The 21,892-nt window shown below is 53.7% G+C and overlaps 1 protein-coding gene across 3 annotated transcripts in view; it reads right to left on the minus strand.

Moving 5' to 3' along the window:
* Nucleotides 1-21,892, minus strand: part of ACOT7 (acyl-CoA thioesterase 7) — a 99,129-nt gene that overhangs the window by 33,566 nt on the left and 43,671 nt on the right. For all 3 annotated transcript variants that reach the window (XM_070474199.1, XM_020904477.2, XM_020904476.2), the window contains exons 3-6: nucleotides 17,101-17,257; nucleotides 12,783-12,874; nucleotides 8,144-8,258; nucleotides 72-158 (exon numbers count right to left, since the gene is read on the minus strand). In XM_070474199.1, coding sequence (XP_070330300.1) covers nucleotides 72-158; nucleotides 8,144-8,258; nucleotides 12,783-12,874; nucleotides 17,101-17,257 — 451 coding nt within the window. The remainder of the gene's footprint in view (nucleotides 1-71; nucleotides 159-8,143; nucleotides 8,259-12,782; nucleotides 12,875-17,100; nucleotides 17,258-21,892) is intronic.

Raw genomic sequence — 21,892 nt, forward strand, 5'->3', positions numbered from 1 at the left:
GCATGGTCTCCTGGGGGGATTAATGAGGAACCAATGAGTGGGAAGGGACAGCAAGGGTCACTTGTCCTTACCTCCGTGCACGAAGCCATGCAGGGTGCAGTCAGAAGGCCCCACCAGGTGGATCAAGCTGGACTGGCTGTAGCTGACCGTGTTCGGCTCTGGAATCATAAAGGAGAGAGATTAGGTCACAAGACTGAAAGGTTTCCACAGCTTAAGGGCCCCGCAGTGCGACACTGTCCTGACGTTCACATGGTCATTGCCACCACCCTGGGTGGGGTTTCTCTAAGGAACACTGGTCTCAAAACGCTCCAGTCCATGGGGGGAAGGCTTAAGGATTAATTAGCCACTTGGATAGTGGGTCGTGAAGTCATTTCCTGGGGACACCAGTGCCTCTAGTGAGGCCCTGCCCTGCCCCACGGGCAGCCACTGCCCACCTCCACCTCTGGGCTATAAGCCCCCAGGATGGATGTGGCCATCTGTTAGGACATAGTCACCCATCCAACTTTCATGCCCCATTCCATAAACACTTTAGCAATTTATTATACAGTCTCTCAAAAGTTGTGACTTCATTAAACACAACAATAGGCAGAGACTCCAGACCAGACAGAGACACCGCAGGTGTGAGACACAGACCCCATCCTGGACTCCAGCTGGCCCTTGGTGCTGACCCGGCCCAAGATACGCAGCACCGGAAGGGGTGCTGGCTTTTCCTCCTGCGTCCCCCATGCATCTTCCCAGAGCACCAAGCCACCACCCCCTCACCCATGTGGCACGGCTGCTGCTGCAAATCTCTAAGAGGCTACACTTAAAAAAAAAAAAGAAAGAAAAAGAAAGCAAGCCCGATCTCCAGAAAGTGACACCATCCCTCAAAACACTGACTCTTCTGACAGGTGTGAGTAATTCAACAAAGGGGCTTCTGGGCAGACCCCCTGCCATGCCTGCTTCCGCCTTCCCAGGCCCTTCTGGGAAGGATGGCTGACGCCCATCTGTTTCCTGCCCGGACAGCTGGTGCCCAGAGAGGGTGGCCCCTTCCTGCCCCAGCAAGACGGAGCTGCCGAGGAAGCCAGCCTGCTGGGCCCCTGAATGGCTGAGACACCCTGCAGGTGAAGAAAGGTCCTTCCTGTGTTTGGATGTAGACAGAAAAGCCTGTGTAGGAAGTAACGGTGTTCAGGACCCAGGGTGGGTCACCCAGCATCGACAGTTGCCTCTGAGACTCTGCCCAGTGCTCCTTCACGTGGGATCCCAGGAGGTGTGGTTGTCTGCGGGGGTCTTGAAGCAGGAAGATCTGCGTTCCTGTGAGCCGGGGTTTTGAGAACTGACTTTCAAACTCAAGATATTTGCTATTTGTTCTCAAGCCTGCCAGCTTAGAGAGATTTAGACTCAAGTTTCAAGCTCGTATGTGAAGTGCCATCTGCTCTGAGAGGGCCCTGCGGGAGGGACTCGACCATCTTGATGCGCTCTTGGCTGGGAGGGCCCTCGGCTGTGGTGGAGGCCATGAAGGGGCTCCAGCTCAGGAGATGGGGAGGGTGCGGGGCTCTCATTGTTATCTGTGGTCAGCGTCTGTCTCGGGGGGTTCTGGCGACTGGCCTGCTCCCCGGGCTCCCTGTGTGACCAGCAGAGGCAGGAGCCAGCTGCCATGGGAGGTCCTGGCGCCAGCCTCAGGTGGACCCTCCACCTGGGATGTGTCTGAAGCCACAGCCTGTCGCAGTGTTGGGAGCCGGTGGAGAACACCCTGCCGAGAGGCCAGCTCTGAAGACTCCACCCTCCCGCCCACCCACCTGGAGGTGGACCCCTCGGGAGCAGGGGCACAAGGACGCTGTCTAAAACCAGACAACAGACAGCACACATAGCTCCATGGCTCAGGGAGGGGGCCCCAGGGCCCCCAGCCTCCCCGGGGACTGGTCAGTGCAGATGACCCCCGGGAGGAGATGCTTCCTCTCCCAGATGCCTCCCAGGCTCAGGGTCGTCCAGAACAGTCCAAATCATCAGGGAACCACACTGGGTCTCAAGGAAACATCGCCGGACACACTACACTGGATGAGAAGGCAGGCCCCGAGAAGGTGTCCAGGACGCTGCCCTGCCCAGTTCCTCATTTCATTCCAAGTGGAGAAGAGCACCCAAAACCCTCTTTCTGCTCAGGAGGAGACCATGGCCCCTGCTGGTCAGGTGCACCCACGGCCACACCTACTGTGGCCTGGGGCTTCAGATGCCCGCCCTGGCCTGGGGAGACTGGACGGAGGGGCGCAGCCCAAGGGCCACAGAGAATACCAGCTAAGTCCCTCTGCCACCACAGCCATCAGAGAAACACTCCAGTGCAGCACTAGCAGCCCACGACACCCCCGATCTTCAAGGACTGTCTCCCTTGGGCCTCTCTCTGCAAAGAACAAAAAGGCACCGAGAGCCACACAGTTCCCTGTGGCGCTTTCTCTGCTTTGTGTCCTGCTCATAAAAAACATCAAAGTAGCTATTTTACAGCATGAATGGAAATGAAAAGCCTCAAATCTGGCCCACTCTCAGGAACTGCTCTGACCAGTTAAGAGGTCTGCGGGTGGACAATGACAAAAGATTTTTTTTTTTTTAATTTCAAACAATGGAAATAGCATACAAAAACCTTTGTCATGTCAACTATCTACTTATTCAAATGACAAGCCATTTGAAATAATTATAACCACCGAGTCAAACAGATGCCCTCCCCCTGTGTTCTGTAGTAATGTTTAAAATATCAATTAAGCCATGTCTACTAATTCAGTGCTCTTGGAACCTGCATTGATGTGCTTTTAACAAGTGAAAATACCAATCTTCTGACAGGAAAGAAAAATGCACCCACACCCTCAGTGCTCCTTCCCTGGGCCATGAGTTGTAACTCTGGGGGTTCAGAGGGCTTCAGAGGCTGGGACTGCGCTGGGGGGTCCGCAGACACCTCCTGTCCCTGGTCATCCTCAGTGGCCCTTCCCCTGTTCTTTACGCTCTGTCTCTTAGGGGAACAGAGAGAAATGTGAGATGGGTCCTCAAAGCCCAAGGGCAAGGCGCAGACATACAGGGGTCCTCTGTGATGTGACCAGTGCTGCCCGAACAGACAGACGTGGCGCTGGATAGGACGGTGGTCACTGTCCTTGAGGGCGGCGTGCACACATGGGACCAGGAGGGAGAACTGGGCAGGCCTGTCTCCTCGCCTGCTTCCTGGCTGGACCATACTTCCCAGCCCCCACAGGAGAGTGAGCAGAAGTGTCCCGACCCAGGGCCAACTCATCGAGCCCCTGACAGAGAGCCTCCCTGCTCCTTCCCCTACCGAGGTGCCAGGAGCTACCTGACACAGAGGCGGAGCTATGAGGCCAAGGTCCCCACCTCCTGGAGGAGAGTCTCCGGATTAGGACTTTACAGGGAATAAACCTCTAGTGTTAGGCACTAGGATTTTAGAATGGAAGCAATTACCACGACCTTGACTAATGCGCCTCATCTTTGAACCTGCAATTTCAGAATGATGTCTGGAAACTGAGTGAGGTCCCCAGGGCAGCCAGAGATAAGCACAGACCCCCCTCCTTCATGCCCATAGCAGGAACCTGAGGTGCAGACAGGCTAAGTCCCCATGGAGCAGAGCTGGGGTGCAAGCCCAGAGGTTCCTTCTCCTGCTCCTTCCTCCTCCCCAGGACAAGTGCTGCTAGGAGCTGGGGTGACAGGGCCTGGCCAGACCCCAGGGAGAAGGATCTCCCATCCAGGGCCAGCCCCCAGCGGGCAGGCACCAAGCACTCTTGTGGGTGGCTCAGAGTGGACTGGCCAGCAGGGGCAGTCAGGTACTGGCTGACCTCAGGGAGGCAGGGTCCAGGCCCAGCCCAAGAACGAGCGGATGGTCTGACTCTTCAAGACCCCAGATGTTGGGCTTCCCTGGTGGTCCAGTGGTAAGAATCCACCTGCCAATGCAGGGGACATGGGTTCGACCCCTGGTCTGGGAAGATTCCACATGCCACAGAACAACTAAGCCCAAGAGCCACAACTACTGAGCCTGCGTGTGGCAACTACTGCGCCCAGGCACCCTAGACGTGCTCCACTAGAGAAGCCATGCAGAGACGCCCGAGCACCGCAAGGAAGAGGAGCCCCTGCTCACCTCAACTAGAGAAAGCCCGTGCACAGCAACAAAGACCGAGCACAACCAAAAAATAAACAAACAAAAAGAGACCCCAGTTGTCCTAGCAGTGGGGACACTGGGGACAGTGGGGATCAGACTACGAGGTGAACACTGCTTCAAACCCAAAGGCCAGGGAAGAGGCAGAGCTAATTCCGTCATAAACCTGAGAGCCCCCAGAATGGATGGTGGGTCACAGGACCAGACAGTCCCTACACAGTTAATCACAGGACCAGACAGTCCCTACACAGTTAAGGCTGGACAACTAATGGTCATGAACTGAAGAGTTCAAGGTAACTGTATTTTGTCTTGTTAGATGGAGGAAACACAGTAAGAAAAACTGGGCTTCTAAAAAACTCCCAGACTCTCTGAAAAGATACCTGAAAGATGAACTTGGCCCCTCGCAGGGGTTGCTAGGCAACAGCCACAGAGATGAAATCTGATTCTGACTGCAAAAGTAACGGAGAGCTGCAGAACCAGGGGGACTTGCAGGTGGTAGGGTGGCAAGTACAGGGTCGATCCTGTCTCCCCAAGGCGGGACGGGGGTCCTCCCACAGGGAGGGGCACAAGTGTTAGGAGACCCCAGTGCCAAGTGCACATGGCAATGCTTAAAAAGCCTGCAGAGAATGGATATGCGACATCCTTAAGAAGTGGTTAAAAGTCAGTCCCTATTGCCTAGAAAGATGCATTTTTATTATTTTTTTTTTTTTTATTTTTTTTTTTTTAAATTTTTATTAGTTGGAGGCTAATTACTTTACATCATTACAGTAGTTTTTGTTATACATTGATATGAATTAGCCATGGATTTACATGTATTCCCCATCCCAGTCCCCCCTCCCACCTCCCTCTCCACCCGATCCCTCTGGGTCTTCCCAGTGCACCAGGCCCGAGCACTTGTCTCATGTACCCAACCTGAGCTGGTTATCCGTTTCACCCTAGATAATACACATGTTTCAATGCTGTTCTCCTGAAACATCCCACCCTTGCCTTCTCCCAGAGTCCACAAGTCTGTTCCATACATCTGAGTCTCTTTTTCTGTTTTGCATATAGAGTTATCGTTACCATCTTTCTAAAGTCCATATATATGTGTTAGTATACTGTAATGGTCTTTATCTTTCTGGCTTACTTCGCTCTGTATAATGGGCTCCAGTTTCATCCATCTCATTAGAAGTGATTCAAATGAATTCTTTTTAATGGCTGAGTAATATTCCATGGTGTATATGTACCACAGCTTCCTCATCCATTCGTCTGCTGATGGGCATCTGGGTTGCTTCCATGTCCTGGCTATTATAAACAGTGCTGCGATGAACATTGGGGTGCATGTGGCTCTTTCAGATCTGGTTTCCTTGGTGTGTATGCCCAGAAGTGGGATTGCTGGGTCATATGGCAGTTCTATTTCCAGCTTTTTAAGAAATCTCCACACTGTTTTCCATAGTGGCTGTACTAATTTGCATTCCCACCAACAGTGTAAGAGGGCTCCCTTTTCTCCACACCCTCTCCAGCATTTATTGCTTGTAGACTTTTGGATAGCAGCCATCCTGACTGGCGTATAATGGTACCTCATTGTGGTTTTGATTTGCATTTCTCTGATAATGAGTGATGTTGAGCATCTTTTCATGTGTTTGTTAGCCATCTGTATGTCTTCCTTGGAGAAATGTCTGTTGAGTTCTTTGGCCCATTTTTTGATTGGGTCATTTATTTTTCTGGAGTTGAGCTGGAGGAGTTGCTTGTATATTTTTGAGATTAATCCTTTGTCTGTTGCTTCATTTGCTATTATTTTCTCCCAATCTGAGGGCTGTCTTTTCACCTTGCTTATAGTTTCCTTTGTTGTGCAAAAGCTTTTAAGTTTCATTAGGTCCCATTTGTTTATTTTTGCTTTTATTTCTGAAATTCTGGGATGTGGGTCATAGAGGATCCTGCTGTGATTTATGTCGGAGAGTGTTTTGCCTATGTTCTCCTCTAGGAGTTTGATAGTTTCTGGTCTTATATTTAGAAAAGATGCATTTTTATTAGGGCCAGAAAAGGTGAAACTAAAGCTTATAAAAATCTATCACAAAAGCTTGAGATTCAGAATGCCATCTTACAGTAATATCATTTGAAAGCAAGAGATCCTAAAAAATACTATGTATCAGATTTACAATCAGAGGACTGCAAACAGAAAATAATCTCATGAGTGAAGGAGTTTAAACTGATTGAAAACCCTGAGTAATTTTAGTTTCCCAGACAGTCAGTCAAAGGAGTAAGCCAGGATTAACCCCATGGCCCTCAAAGCCTGAGACTGCCTTCAGCCCCAGCTTCTGTCCCAGCACTGGCCAGCAATCACCCCAGGAGGGGTGGATTCAGCCCTCAGAGGCCAGCCAGCACCTCTTCCCAGCCCCTCTCTTTGCTGCTTTCGGGCTGACACTGCTGCTCCCCTTCAGTCTCTGACAAGGACACTGGTCACTGGATTTGGGCATCTCAAGACCCTTAACTTGATTCCATCTGCAGAGGCCCCCCTCCGCGAATCAGGTTGCGGTCACAGGGCCCAGGGATTTGTGATCTGTGTCCTGGGGGGAGGAAGTTGCCATTTAACCTGCTCCAGGCTCTCTCCCAGGAACTCCCCCAACACCAAGTCTGTGTCTTTCTTTAGACATTGCAACTCCGCCGTGTCCCTCTGTGCCTTTCCTGACCTGCCTGCTCACCCACCCTCCTGAAAGCAGAGCCTGGGACTGAGGTCGCTGACCGCCTGTGGCACATGCCCGGGGCCTGATCACACTGAAGTCATCACAAGAGCCTCAGTCTCTCCAGCCCCGGCCCTGGAGCTCACCGCGCTCATTACTGGGAGAGGGGCAGAGCCCAGGGCTCATGGAGCAGCGGCATCGAGTGGAGAGGGGGTGACCTGGGGCCGGTCCTCAGACAGCAGGCAAGGGCCGGATCAGGAGCCACACCACCCACACGCAGGGCCCATGAGGTGCTACTCTGGGACCCAGCATGGAACACGGACACTCACCCCGGGAGCCCGGCCAACACGGAGAGGAGAGGACACACAGCCCGCACTCCTCGCAGGAAGATGTGGTCAGGTGTGCGCAGAGGAGGGTGACGTGCGACACCAGGCTGAAGCCCCAAGGCCCAGCCCTGAATCTGTTCCATCAGGGACTCGCGGGACAGCCTCCCTTGCCTATCGGGACTGTGGACGGAGGTTTTGTTATGGCCGCAGCCCTCCAGGCACTAGGAGGAAGACTGGAGGAAGCAGCCGTGAGGAGCCGGGCCTGGCAGAGTTCTCTGCGCCCCAAGCTGTCCGGGCGCTCAGAGTCCGTCTGCTGAACCCACATCTGGGCAGTGGGCCGGGAAGGACAATGTGGGACATGCTGCTGCCATTCTGTTTTTTTTGGCTGTGTTGGGTCTTCATTGCTTTCTGTGTCTGCTTTTCCCCAGTTGTGGTATGCGTGCTTCTCAGGACCGTGGCTTCTCTTGCTGTGGAGCACAGGCTGTAGGTGCGTGGGCTCACTACTTGCCGTGCACAGACTCTAGGGGTTTCAGTAGCTGTGACTCCTGGGCTTTAGAGCACAGGATCAATAGTTATGGCTCACAGGCTTTTAGTTGCTCCGCAGTATGTGGGATCTTCCCGGACCAGGGATCGAACCTCTGTCCCCTGCACTGGCAGGTGGATTCCTATTCACTGCGTCACCAAGGAAGTCAGCCATTCTGTCTCTTTATAAGCTGGAAATCCCATCAAAAACACACTCCAGGTAAACCAGGGGGACAAACTCTTCATGGCCAGGTGTGCATCCCTCTGCCCAGGTAGTGAGGCCCCTCCCATTGGGGGGCCTCCGGTCAGCGATCCATGGCAGCAGATACACCGAGGCCTTCAGGCTTGTCCCCCAGCCCTGTGGTCAGCTGCGGCATGTGGACGGGGCTTGCAAGCTGCAGGGTCAAAGGGACAGTACCCCACAAGACAGCACTTGGGGACGCACTGGCCCCAGCAAGACAACGCTCACGAGCAGGCCTCACCGCCTCGGCCCCAGACCGCAGCCCGGCTCCTACCTGGGTTCAGGACGGGCTGGACGATGTCCCCATTGCGCCACTTAGTCTCCATGCGCTCCAGCTTCTGGGCCTCGTAGCGCTTGCGGCCCTCCTCCTCCTGCTCCTGCCGGGAGTACTGTGGGGCAGGGCGGGGTGGGAAAACAGGAGAGGGTCAGGCCTGGCCCTCAGGTCGCCTCCTCCCGTGTGCCCCGCCTTCCTGCAACTGGAACTATGTCTTTCTCTGACAATACACGCTCGATATAAATAATAAAGACACAGAGGAGGGAAAATACCACGGAGACCTCCCTGGGCAAGAGAGACTGGGTCAGACATTTGAGTGACGTCCTCCCTGGAACTGCTTTTCTGCCCGTGTGTATAAAAGGTTCTGTTGTGCTGTACGTGAAGCTCAAAAGTCACAGCCTTCCCTCCTCTCATGTATCATCCTGCCATAATTTATGTGATGGATCCATAATATCTGGACACTTAGTCTGCTCCCAGTTTTTCACCATTAAAACATCACACTGACGATCTCAGTCATTTTCCATATTATATTTAGCTGCCCCAGTCCTTCCTAGACAAAGAACAAGAGAGTCAGAGAGCCCCAGAAAGGCTGCCCTCAAGACCAGGAGAGGAGAGGGCAGGTCCCCATGTGCCCCCAGACGCTGGGCGGCCTCACTCCGCTGACTCCCAGCCACTCAAGCAGGCTGCTGGTGTATAAGGGACACCCACCAAAGCTCTCCTGATGGATCACGGGTATTCTGATCCAAGAAGGTAAATATAAACATGAAAATAAAACATGGCAAAATGGAGAATGTTGGGTCCTCTGGTGCCCACTGCCCTGGGGCCCAGTGCAGGCAATACCCTCTGTCCCGGGATCCACTGGGGAGGTCTGGGGTCCTCAGGGCCTCCCTGCTGACCCCTGCCTGGCCACTCTCCTGACGGGCTCTGACCTATGCCCTTCCATCCTTTCCACTTGCATCTCCCACTCAGCCCGTGGACAGGCAGCTGGGCTTGGGGCCCTGCGTGCTCCTCTCTGACCCTGAAATTTCAGATATTCTTTCAAAATCTGGTTTTCAATATCTTGCTTTTCTTGCAAGTGGCTCAGCTGCAAAATCACTGAAGTCTGAACGCATTCAATGGCTTCATTACCATCATCTTGGGCTTGAGAGTCCGTCTCTGAAGGAGGCTTTGAAGGGAGCGGGGTGATATGTCCAAAAGAAACAAAGTATGGTAGGTGTTGAGGGCACCAGGGAACCCCGAGCCTCTCCCTCCATAAACAGACGATCCCTCACGTCCCACCACAGAGCAAGGCCTCCAAGAGCAGAGACTGTGCTGTGCCTTTCTAGTGAAGCTGAAGGACGACCTACGTGTCCTCAAGGAATGCCTTTGAAGAGATTTTTTTTAAAGAAAGAGCCAACCTCCCCAGTCTAATAAATCCTCGTGTCCAGCAGGGTCATGAGACTTCTGCACTCATGTGGGGGCTGATAGGGGCCCTGGCTCTGACACCAGCCATGAGGAACAAGAAAACATAGCCTCTTCACAAACAAACACCTCCTGCTGACTTAAAATCTGGGGACAACATCATGACAGCATGCTCTCGATGGGCTGACACCCAACTCATCCCCAAGGGCTCACCAGGCCCAGCTCACTTGAAGCAGAAGACTGCCCAAACATCCGGGGCAACAGTCTGAGTGAGCCTTTTGACTTAGGCTCACATTGACACATCAATAAAAACCAGAGTCCACTCCCCAGTGCTCCCCCAGCCTCTCGGGGGCCACAGCTGTCTCCAAGACATCAGAGGCCTCTTGATTCATCACAGGGTCACCGAGTCCCTGGTCCCTGGGGGACGAGGTGGAGCATAGTGATGAAGTCCTCACTGAGTGACACCACAGGGGACAGCTGGGCTTCCCCAGGAAGAGGCACTCATGTGGTCGACCCACACACACACGTATGTGTGATAGCAGTGTATATGCACATGTGCAATGTATGCTCTGTGAGATATCTATGTATATGTACATGTGGGATGTATGTATGATCAACGTAACATACCTGCATGTGTGAGACATGTAAGATACACACACAGAGGCAGAATGATGTATGTGCTCAGTAAATAACCACTATCAGTGCGGGGTCGGCCAGAGGAGGCTAGCAGGACCTAGGAAGCTTGATGGTCAAGCTCCCAGCACCTGAGCATCCGTGCTCCTGGGAGTCAGAGCTGGGCTTTTCAGGACTCAGATGGGCTGTGCCCCAGAAAACAACAGACCTATATGTGGAGTCAAGCGAAGGCGTGTACGTGGGCCTAGCACGTGTTGGGGGGAAGAAAACGCAAATAAATATTAGCAATGGCTGCAGCTGTAAGCCACACAGCTTCTCCCATCTGGAGCTCTCTCTGCACCCAGTGGAACGCTTCCAACACCCCCTGCAACATGGGCAGAGTTGATATTTATGTTTCATCAAACCCGGCTAAACAAAGGGAATGGGAAAGCGACCAGGGGGCCCCACCAGGATGTGGGAGGGAGAGCGGCAGACGAGAGGGGTGACATGCAGAGGGGAGGGGGACAGGAGCCAGCAGAGCCCGATGCTGCCTGCCCCTCCCCTGCTGGCTAAAAACCCACCAGCTCTCAGCACCCGGGCCCACCGCACTCCCTGCCTTTAGGAGCCAGAAGGAAGCAAGCGCTGATGTGCCTAGCCCAGGAATCCTCCTTCAGCAGCAACCCCTGAAGACATATCACGTGGCTACTGAAGCCAGAGATAAAGCCTGCTGGAGACTTCTAAAACTGTGTAGCATCTGAAAATTAAATCTAAAAGTTAAATAATTGTGTTTGAGTGTTTATATGAGATGTGGCTAATTTAACATCAAGTGCTTAGTGGGAAAGATGAAAGCGAGGATAAGCACACTTGTATTTTCTAAAAAGATAGTCACTGAGCCTCAGACTCACACCTGCTTCTTGGGTCTTAAAACCCCTCAGTCAGTGCTGCTTGAAAATGACAAAATGGTCAGAAACAGAGAGAGGAGCTCCAGGAAGAATGCGGTGGGCAGGGGGTGGGGGGGTAGATGGTACGGGCAGGGAGGGAGGGAGAGATGGAGAGAGAGAGAGGCGGGCTGGACAGAAGGCCAGTGTTCTGGCTTCAACAGCAGCCTGTCAGAATTCCTGTCCACCTGGGACTTAGCATGTGACCTTTCTGGGAATTAGGGTCTGTGCAGGAATAATTAGTTAAGACATGTGCACTCCTGCGCACATGCGCGCGCGCGCGCACACACACACACACACACATACGGAAAGGCAGCCAGGTGACCGCATAGGCAGAGGCTGGAGGGATGCGATCACAGGTCAAGGAATGTTTGGAATGCCTGGAACTAGACTGCATGGGAAGGATCACCCCTGGCTTAGAGCCTCCGGCAGGAGGGCAGCCCAGCCGGCACTGTGATTCTGCACTTCTGGCCTCAGAGCTGGGAGAATGAACTGTGGTTCGAGTCCCCAGGCTGTGTCACAGGGGCTCCTGGGAAACTCAAACAGATGGGACATGAGGGAATCTGGCCCCGAGCACCTGCCCTCTCCTCGCGTGTGGAAGGACGGGCGGCCCGGAGCTGCGGACACCACCACCCTGCCCTCACAGTACCAAACCCAGAACCACCAATCGGATGCAGACCAAGGTCTGAGCACCCTTCCCAGTCCATGTAGAGAGGACGCCTGTCACCAGGAATGCTGTTTAAAAGTCTAGACTTAAGGGCAGCTGGAGCCCAGAAGCTGAGTGGCCCTCCCCCGACTCCCCAGGGCCTTGACCACCTCCACAGGGGCAGGCAGCGTGCTGGTCAGACATGAGCTATGGGCTGGGAGCACCCCCCAGGTGACAGGGAGCAAGCCCCCATTGCCGTAGGCCTGTGGGCGGTGGGGGGACCTGACAGAGTGGAAGGGGCCTGTGGTGGGGGAGCAAGGAGGAGGAGACTAGGGAGTGCTCCTCCCTGAGTGCGATACAGTCCCTAACTGCCTGGGTCCCCACTTTACTATTTCTTAGAAGTTTCTTCTCTGGACATCTCGGCCACAGAAAAACACTCCCTTGCAGGGGCAGACACAGCCAAGCCAGGCCCAGGCCTCTCTGAGAACAGCTCGTCCTTGCAGGGATGAGAGCAGAGCGCCTGGCCTCCAGGGAGAGCGGGTCACAGATGTCCTCGGAACATCCAGGGATAGGGGGACCGCAGGAGGAGGGGTGGGGCGCTGTGAGGGGAGGAGTTAAACCCCTCTATCAGCCTAATCTCCCCCTCGGAATGCCTGCCCCCCAAGCCTGCCTGCAGTGGGGCACCTGGGCATGAACACGACAAAGTCTCTTCATGTACAGACGTGTCTGTCCAGAGAAAAACCCAAACAAGAAAAACCAAGGAAGGAAGTGGAAACGGCGGGAGAGAGAGCGGGGCTGAAACAGCTGTCTCAGCCTGTCTCCCCAGGACTGTGGTCTCCTCTAGACTGGTCACCAGCACAGTCTTGTTGCCCATCTTGCCTCTGACCAGGGCCCTCCAAGAGGGGTCTGGTATCTGCAGGGCCCAGGCCAGCCGCTCTGGCCTTCTCTGCATGAAGGGACGTCCCTCCCCCATGCCTCCCACTCTCATAAGACTTGGCGCCCCCCGCCCCCTGCCTGGGAAAAGTGGGTAGGGTCTCCTTACCACAACCGGAGGCACCTCCAGGACCTTGTCCACATTCTTCAGCGACAGGGGCACGTACCACAGGGTGGCCTTATTGGTCAGCTTTTTGGTACCTTCAAAGAAGAAAGACATGTGAGGAATGGCCTGGGAGCCGGCAGGGCGGCAGGCAGGGCCAGCGCCACCTCTAGCCCCCACCCCCAGGCCTCCTTCAGCCTCGAGATGCAAGTGTGGGCACAGACCAGGGAAGTGTGGACCCCAGCTGGGGAGCCCCTGCCCCAGCATGCTGCCCACACTGAGGCTGCTGGGAAGACTTCAGATCGTCTGGTCTAAGCTGGGGGGCCTGCCAGCTTTCTAGGACTTTCTAACTCAGAAGGCCCACATCTGGAGGGCGCTGACTCCAGGCAGGCCTCCAAGGAGCCTCCAGAGGGAGGGGGAGGTTAGGGCTGGGGTCGGGGAGGCGGGCAGACTGGCCTCGGCCTCCTCCCAGGGAAAAGCAGGACAAAGCCAGGCTGGGCCCCATCTCCGCCGAGAGATCCTGGCTGACGGATCTCACGGAGAAGGACCCGCTGAGGAACTGGACATCACGACACCCAGAACAGGATCGTCCTCTGAGGGACCCACCCACTGGCCTAAAGGTCCCCGAGAAGAGCTCTGGGTGGGCAGGAGGCAGCTCGTGGACGTGAGGCTAAGGGTTGTGGAAGCAGGGCCGTGGGACACAGCCAGAGTGCAGCCTGCCCCCCGCCAGGCCCCTCTCCCGGTGGGGGGGGACCACACCAGGCACAGTTGGCGGGACTCAGCCTCACTCCAGATGCTCCCAAGTTGGCGCTGAGAGCGCGCTGTAGGCTGCTGGCTTCGGCTCTGGGGTGAACAGCAAGAACAGAACCCTCTCTGGGCACCGAGCCTGGCCTCAGGGCAGAGTGGGGTGCCCAGGGCGGAGGCCTGTCCAGACTGAACATCATGGGCTAAGAGAGCCCAGGGATCCCTGGGTCCACACCCCTCACTTGTGCAGGAGGAGACTGAAGCCCAGAGAAGTCAAGGGGCTTGCCTAGGTTCATACAGAAGCTCAAAGCCTCCCAGACCCCATAATTTCAGGGAAGTATTAATGTTTGCGAGGATGCCTGTTAAAAGTTGCCTCTTTGACATGGAAGATTCCATGCAGCAGAGAACAGAGCTTCAGGACAGAGAGTTCACAGAGCAGAGGAAGCAGCCTGGGGGCCTGGCCCTAAATGCCTCCTACAGTTCCTCTGACCTGCCCCCCCAAGGCGATCCTGTGGCTTCCATTTTCTCCCTTAAACTAGATCAAAGGTCCAGGCCGAGCCCCAGCAGGTCGGTAAGAGAGAGGGCAAGGCCCACCAGGATGTTTCCACAGCACCACCAGGACCACAGGCAAACAACATGGAAAAATATCTTCACTGCTCTATGATGGAGAGTGATTCTGACAACCTGCTCTGGGGAGTAAAGATTTCCTGTCCGACTCAGCTAGAGCCGGCCTGATGGCCTGTTTCCATGGAAACGCCGAGTGGCCCTCCTCCAAACCCAAACGAACACCATGGAGCAAATGAGGCAAAACACTCGAACTGTGCTTTCTCTATCATTCAATAAAACCACCAAAAGACAACGACAGCACTGAAAACATCTATCCTGAAATTCTGAGGCTCCCAGCCATTTTCTGGAGCGCTTCACGGCAATCACATCCCAGTGAGCTTAATATTTTGACAGTTGCCAGAGATGAATGAGCAAAGGTTTGCTGGTTGTCTGCCTGGGCGCGTGCTCGCCCGGCTGCCTCTTGAAGGCGGTGCAGCCCCGAGTGAGGGGGACGCACAGAACGGGGACTCTGCCTCCAGGGGTTGTGAACTGCGGAGATGGCACGTGAGCAGCCTCCTGGCTCAGGCACGTCGCCTGTTTGTCCACCCAGCCTGGTCTCCCCACCTGGCCATGTTCAAAGCCTCTCCGGGCAGCCCTGTTCTGAACCAGACAGCCACACAGCCTGCCCTCACATCCCAGTGGACACGCAGGCAGAGACACATCATGGCAAGAAGACCTTGAGACACGGGGTCCCAGGATAAGAGCGACTCATATAGACCCAAACATAGAAAAATGGAGAGAGGATGCCACAGATACAGACGTGGTGCCAAGACCCAGAGGGGTACCAGATGTGAGATCAAGGGGGGAGAGGGACACCCAGACCTGCAGCAGGGGCTCGTGGGCAAGGTGGGCAAGGTGACCAAGCTGTGGAGAGAAGACGCAGCCCCAGGGCTCCAAGCGTCCACATCCACCCCATGATCCAGCCTCAGGTTCCTCCCTCGTCCTTGGCCCTACCCCGTGTCCAAAGGCTGGGCAGTGCTGGCCGGTCCCTCCTCTGCTAGGCCTCTGTCCCCCTCACATGCCCACAGCCTGCCCACTGTCCCGGGAGGCTGTGCTCCTCACAGCCGCTGCTATCCTCGGGGCAGCTTAGACTCTATGCGCCCGCCCTTCAGAGCCAGGGCAGCTGGGGACTGTGTGTGTGTGTTGTGGGGGGAGGGTGGAGAGCATCCTGACCACGAAGCAGGGGGTTTCATGTCACTATCACGGGCACTGGGTGAGCACTGCCCACTCCTGCCCACAGAGGGAGGGTCCTGTGAAGAAAGAAGAAAGTGGGCTGGAGCACGTCCTTCTAGACAGTGCCCCCTGCTGGCTTTCTCTCAGCACAGGAGCGACTCATCCACTCCTTCCTTCCTTCCTTCATTCATTCATCAGTGACTGAGTCCCTGTCCATCATGAGCCAACGGAAGCTGCGGGGGCAGGGGACATGCCCACTCCCCTCAGACATCGGCAGTCCAGCACCAGTCCCCTCAGCCTCCTTCTGCAGACACCCAGGCTGGTCGCCAGGCAGTCAGCAGCATCACCCTGACTGTGACAACCAAGTCTGTCCCCTTGAGAACTGCCTCTGATGAGAGGAGCCAAGATCCCAGGATCCCTGACACATGGCAGACGTGAGGTCAGTCTAAAAGCCCAAGAGGCCCCCTGTCCCTGCCTCTCGTCCCCACTCAGTCTGATGCCACTCTGTTCACGGGCCGAAGCCTCTGATGTCCAGAAAGGGGGCCTGGATGACGGGAATCTGTAAAGCAGGCCCCTACCCTGTTTTGAGACACCAGAAAATTGCGGTGAACAGAGCCAGCACTGCTGAAAACACTATCGACTAAGTGTGAATTTCAAGAGGAGCAGAGAGTGCAGCCAGCTATTTCCTCCCTTGGGTCCTGAGCAGGGAGGCTCCACTCCCATCTCAGGCCAGGAGGGCAGGACTGGGTCACTGTGGTGGGAGTGGGCGTGGGGGAGGCAGATGGTGGGCTGCTAGCCCATGTGGGAAGTCAGGGTCGGGGGACCCCTTTCTGTGCCACTGCCTGAGACCAGCATCCAAGGTCTCTGAGGCTGGAGCTGCCCCGAACAGAGCTCAGGCCACAGACCAGGACATGGGGCACAAGCCAGCTGACCGCTCCCCCGCCCCAGGCTCTGCCTCAGCTGCACCATTCACTATGCGGCGGCTGGGCCTGCTGCGGTCATCAAATGCTCTAGATGGGGAACTGAGCGCCTGGCCTGTGTTGGGGAGAAGCCTGGAGCCCCATGAAGATCTCTGAGCACAGCACTCTGCAGGCAGCCATGGCTGAGGACTGGGTGCTGGAGGAAAGGGCAAGGGCCTCGGCAGCTCCCTCCTCTAGAGCCGGCAGGGCCTCTCCTCTGGGCGGGACACCGGGTGGGCTGGGATGAGGAGCGGGGCAGCCAGGGCACCAAGGGGCTGCCTGCCTCATGAGCATCTCAGTTATAAAAAGCAGTGACTAAATGGGAGCCATGCTCCCCTGCAGCGCCCAGTGGGGGCAGGAAAAAGGGTTTCCATGGTTACCACTCTGAGGAAGAGACTATTCAGATCAAATCCGAGTCAAAGGTTCACCCAGTGAGCACCAGCCCACAGCCTGGCTTGTGGGGGTCCCCGGGGTGCAGAGCAAGGGCCCAGCGCACTCCAAGTGCCCTCGGGGGGGGGGCACGGGGGTACATTAGCAAGGCTGGAGGGCCGCTGGTGCCCTCCCAGCCCACTGCCAGCCCTCTGCCCAGACCAGCTGGCTGCCAGCCCCTACCCCAGGAAGGCAGAGGGAGGGGGACCACACACCAGGCTCATTGCCTAAACTACGCCCGTGCCCCGGCTTCCCATCTGCAGAGCGAGGAGGCAGACGTCACTGCCCACAGGAGGAGGCGGGAATGCGAGGAGGCGGGAATGCAGGGAGGTCATGACAGACAGTGTCAGGATGAGCCAGGAGCCACGGCCGCTGCGCCTGCCCAAGGCCACCGTGCGGCACAAGGACGTTACCTGTGAGGATGTTCTCGGACATCACATGCACCTGCACCTCGACCGAGTGCTTGGAGGTGTAGGTGATCTCTGCGCTGACATGCGCCACCTCGCCAATGCACATGGGCGACAGAAAGTCCGTGCGCTCCACCCGGGCCAGCGCAGCCACGCAGCGCTCCTGCAAAGACCAGAGGCGGGTCAGTCATCCCAAGGCCCCACCCTGGACATCATCCCCTAGAACGACCTTTGGTTTTCTTCCCCATGGGTACAGTAAGGCAAGTCATGGGACTTGCCTGGCAGTCCAGGGGTTAGGACTCCACACTTCCGCCGCAGGGGGCATGGGTTCAATCCCCTGGTCAGGGAACTAAGACCTCCCACGCTGCGTGGCATAACCAAAGAAACAAAAGTTTTTTTAAATAAAGAATAAAGTAGAGCAAGTTACTGTCAGCACACACTCCTAAATGCAAAACCAGGAGATGAAGCACTGCCTGGGGGGGCAACAGGGCAAAGCTGTTGATACAGATGATCCCGGGTGGTGGGGTTCCAAGCAACTTCTCTTTCCCGACTTTTCTAAAAAAGGATACATATTACTCGCATATGGAAAGTGAAAAAAGGAATACATACTCATTATGGAAAACTTGGGAAGTACAGAAAAGTAGAAAAGTAGAGCAGGGAAAATTCACCCCTCCCATCGAGAGACAACCACGCCTTCTACTTTGGGATCTTTCTTCCCAGGCTTTTTGTCCCAAGAATACGGGTTTTACTGGTTCACTTGTCTGCTTGGCTCCTTGTTTTGCAGTTTGAGGCATGTGGTTGACACTCATAGTCATGCATAATTGTCACTTATACTCACCTATAGTTGTCATATATAATCTCACCTAGCTGTGTATATGCTAAATATCCACTTTCACAATCTGCTTTTTTCACTCAACAGGAAGAAAAATAACCTGCCCATGTTATGACAAGCTCTTAGCAATCACATCTCTTTTTTAAAAATGTTCTTTATCCTTTAAATATACAACCCCTTTTCATGATTCAAAAGGAACAAGAAGGCTTATGTCCCCAGCCACGAGGGGAACCCCTGGGAGCTCACGCTTCATGAAAATGAGGGACTCACTTCCTCCTTCCTTTTCTCAATACTTTCTACAGCTGCCATTTCACAATACTCCACTGGAGGATATCCACGCAAGGGTATTTTTTTAATGGCCAAACAGAATATTCTTCTGTTGTTAGATTTGGGTCAACCTCAATTGTTTCTTATTATGAATAACCCTGTGAGGAGCTTTCTTTTATTTAAATCATTTTTGGTCCTGGGGATGGTGTACTGGGGAGAAGCAAACAAACACCTCACTAAGTGTTCCCACAGTGCCTCTCAACAGGCAGAGTGCTTGCCTGGCCCCAGCACCTCTCCACACCAGCACTGAAATCAGGTGTTTTTTGGGTTTTTTTTGCCTCACCATGCAGCATACAGTTTGTGGGATCTTAGTTCCTCAAGGCCCTTGGCAATGAAAGCAAGGAGTCTTGGGACTTGCCTGGTGGTCTTGCGGCTAAGACTGCAAGCTCCCAACACAGAGGGCCTGAGTTTGATCCCTGGTCAGGCAACTAGATTTCACATGTTGCAACTAAGAGTTCACATACCACAGCTAAAGATCCTGAGCGCCACAACTAAGAGCTGGTGCAGTCAAATATATACATATATACACATATACATATATACAAAAGAAAACGTGTTGGAAAGTTTTATCCACTGGACGCCAGAGGACTCCTGAAAATCAAGTTTTTTAGGGTCAGTTTTTATTGAGGTAGCATTGATTTATAGGGCTTTCCACATGGTGAAGTGGTAAAGAATCCACCTGCCAATGCAGGAGAGGCAAGAAACATGGGTTCAATCCCTGGGTCAGGAAGATCCCCTGGAGGACATGGCAGTCAACTCCAGCACTCTTGCCTGGAGAATCCCATGGACAGAGGCACCTGGCAGGCTGCAGTCCACAGGGTCACAAAGAGTCAGACATGACAGCATGCACATATGCAGTGATTTATAACATTGAATGAGTTTCACATGTACCACCTTCTGTTTCTACTTCTGCACACCCTACAGTGAGCTCACCACCAAGAATACAGCTTCCATCCATCACTAAGCAGAGATCCCTTCACCCACCTTGCTCCTGGCCGCCTTCTACTTCGCCCCTTCCTCTCTCTAGTAACCAGTTCTCTGTCCTCTGTATCTACATGCTTGTGTTTGGTTTGTTCATGTACTTTTTGTTTCTTTTTTATATTCCACCTCTGGGTGAATCACAAGGTATCCGTCTTTCTCCATCTGACTTATTTCACTTAGCTAACACCCTCGTGGTCCATCCATGTTGTTGCAAATGGCAAGAGTCCATCTTTCTTTATGTATAACATTCCACAGTGTACATATATACACACCACAACTTCTTTTTTTTTTTTTTTTTCGGTTGAGCTGTGCAGCTTGCAGGATCTCAGTTGCCTGACTAGGGACCAAACCTGGGCCCTTGGCAGTGAAATTGCAGAGTCTTAACTACTGGACTACCACAGAATTCCCCACAATTTCTTTACCTATTATCCATCAGTGGACACTTAGGTTGTCTTAGGTCTCAGCTACTGCAAATAATGCTGCCATGAACAAGGGGACGCAGATACCACTTCTAATTAGTGTTTGCATTTTCTTTGGATAAATATTCAGAAGCGGAATAGCTGGATCATGTGTGTGTGTGCTAAGTCGCTTCAGTCATGTCTGACTCTTTGCAACCCCATAGACTGTAGTCCACCAAGCTCGTCTGTCCATGGGATTTTCCAGGCAAGGATGTTGGAGTTGCTATTCCCTTCTCCAGAGGATCTTCCCAACCCAGGAATCAAACCCACATCTCTTACGTATCCTGCATTGGCAGACAGGTTCTTTACCACTAGCACCACCTGGGAAGCCCATCAGTTTTAACCTCTATGCTCTTTTCCACAAGGGCAAGACCAGCTTACATTCCTACCAACAGGATCCCTTTATCTCCACATCTTCACCAAGACTTTCTATCTGTTGTCTTTCTGATGACAGCCACTCAGGCAGGCGTGTTTCTGACATCTTGTGTTTCTGATATGCATTTCCCTGACGACTACTGATGGTGAGCATCTCTTCACACGCCTGCTGGCCATCTGCACGTCTTCACTGGAAAAATGTCTATTCAGTTCCTCTGCCCATTTTTTAAATGGGTTGTTTATTTTTTGCTGTTGAGTTGTAATAGTTCTTCATATATCATGGAATAAGCTTCCTTTTTAATCTACATTAACCAAATGACACTAAAGATAGTCTTATGTTTGATCTTCACTGCCAATCACAGCACCCAGCACTTCTACGGCTTTCTATCAGAATCAAGAAACCAGCCGGCTCTTTGAGGACACTGGGCGTGCGAGCACAGATGCCCCTGGGCTGGGTGGGCAGCTCCTGAGGAACTGTGGGTCCCGTGCCAGCTCTGGGCTTCACTTTGGCAGCTGGTCCTCACCACACCCTCCTGCGGGGGCTTGCATGTGACAGTCAGTTCGAGCCCCGGTGTGTCTGCACCCTTCCCACTGGCCACCTGCCACCACCTACGGCAGCAAAGTACAGCTCTCCCACCTGTGTGAGAACTCATCTGATACCTGGCGAACAAGCCAATTCCCCAGCCCGCCCCAAACCCACAGAACAAGCCTCTTGGGAGGGAAGCCAGGGACCTCCATGTCCACCCCTCCCCAGGAGAGCCTCAGACAGGCAGGAGTCTGTTCCTATAAAGGTCCTGGAGTCAGGCCCCAGAGCAGCGATGCAGCAGGGGCTGTGCAGGCAAGCATAGCATGTGGGTTCATCCTCTGATTCAAGGGGGGACCTGTCCCTTCCACCCCCACCCCAACCCCCCTCCAGCGCCCACAGTCACATCACCCCTGAGGCTGAAACAACCTGAGGCAATTGCTGGGCTTCCAGCCCTGAGTACATTTGTGGGGCTACAGCACCACTCGCTGGCACGAAGTGGGAAAGGCAAGTGCTAAGAGAGCCAGGCAAGAATGAGGGCACAGCCTCAGGGGCCCTTCTGGAATTCTCCAAGCTCTGCCTGCAAGAGGCTGCTATGAAGACCTACAAAATCTTCTAGAACTAACACCAAAAAAAAGAGGTCCTTTTCATTATAGGGGACTGGAATGTAAAAGTAGGAAGTCAAGAGATACCCAGAGTAACAGGCAAGTTTGGCCTTGGAGTACAAAATGAAGCAGGGCAAAGGCTAACAAAGTTTTGCCAAAAGAACACACTGGTCAGAGCAAACACCCTCTTCCAACAACACAAGAGGCAACTCTACACTTGGACATCAACAGACGGTCAATGCCAAAATCAGACTGATTATACTCTCTGCAGCTGAAGATGGAGACGCTCTATACAGTCAGCAAAAAAAAAGACTGGGAGCTGACTGTGGCTCAGATCATGACCTCCCTATAGCAAAATTCGACTTAATTGAAGAAAGTAGGGAAATCCACTAGACTATTCAGGATTGATCTAAACCAAATCCCTTACAATTATACAGTGGAAGCGACAAATAGATTAAAATGATTAGATCTGATAGAGTACCTGAAGAACTATGGACAGAGGAGCATAAGAGGTCGTACAGGAGGTGGCGGCCAAAACCATCCCCAAGAAAAAGAAGTGCAAAAAGGCAGAATGGTTGTCTGAGGAGGCCTTACAAATACCTGAGAAAAGAAAAGACGCAAAAGACAAATGGAAAAGGGAAAGACATATCCATGTGAATGCAGAGTTCCAAAGAATAGCAAGGAGAAATGAGAGAAG

The sequence above is a fragment of the Odocoileus virginianus genome, chromosome 11, assembly GCF_023699985.2.
Source record: "Odocoileus virginianus isolate 20LAN1187 ecotype Illinois chromosome 11, Ovbor_1.2, whole genome shotgun sequence".
NCBI lineage: Eukaryota > Metazoa > Chordata > Mammalia > Artiodactyla > Cervidae > Odocoileus > Odocoileus virginianus.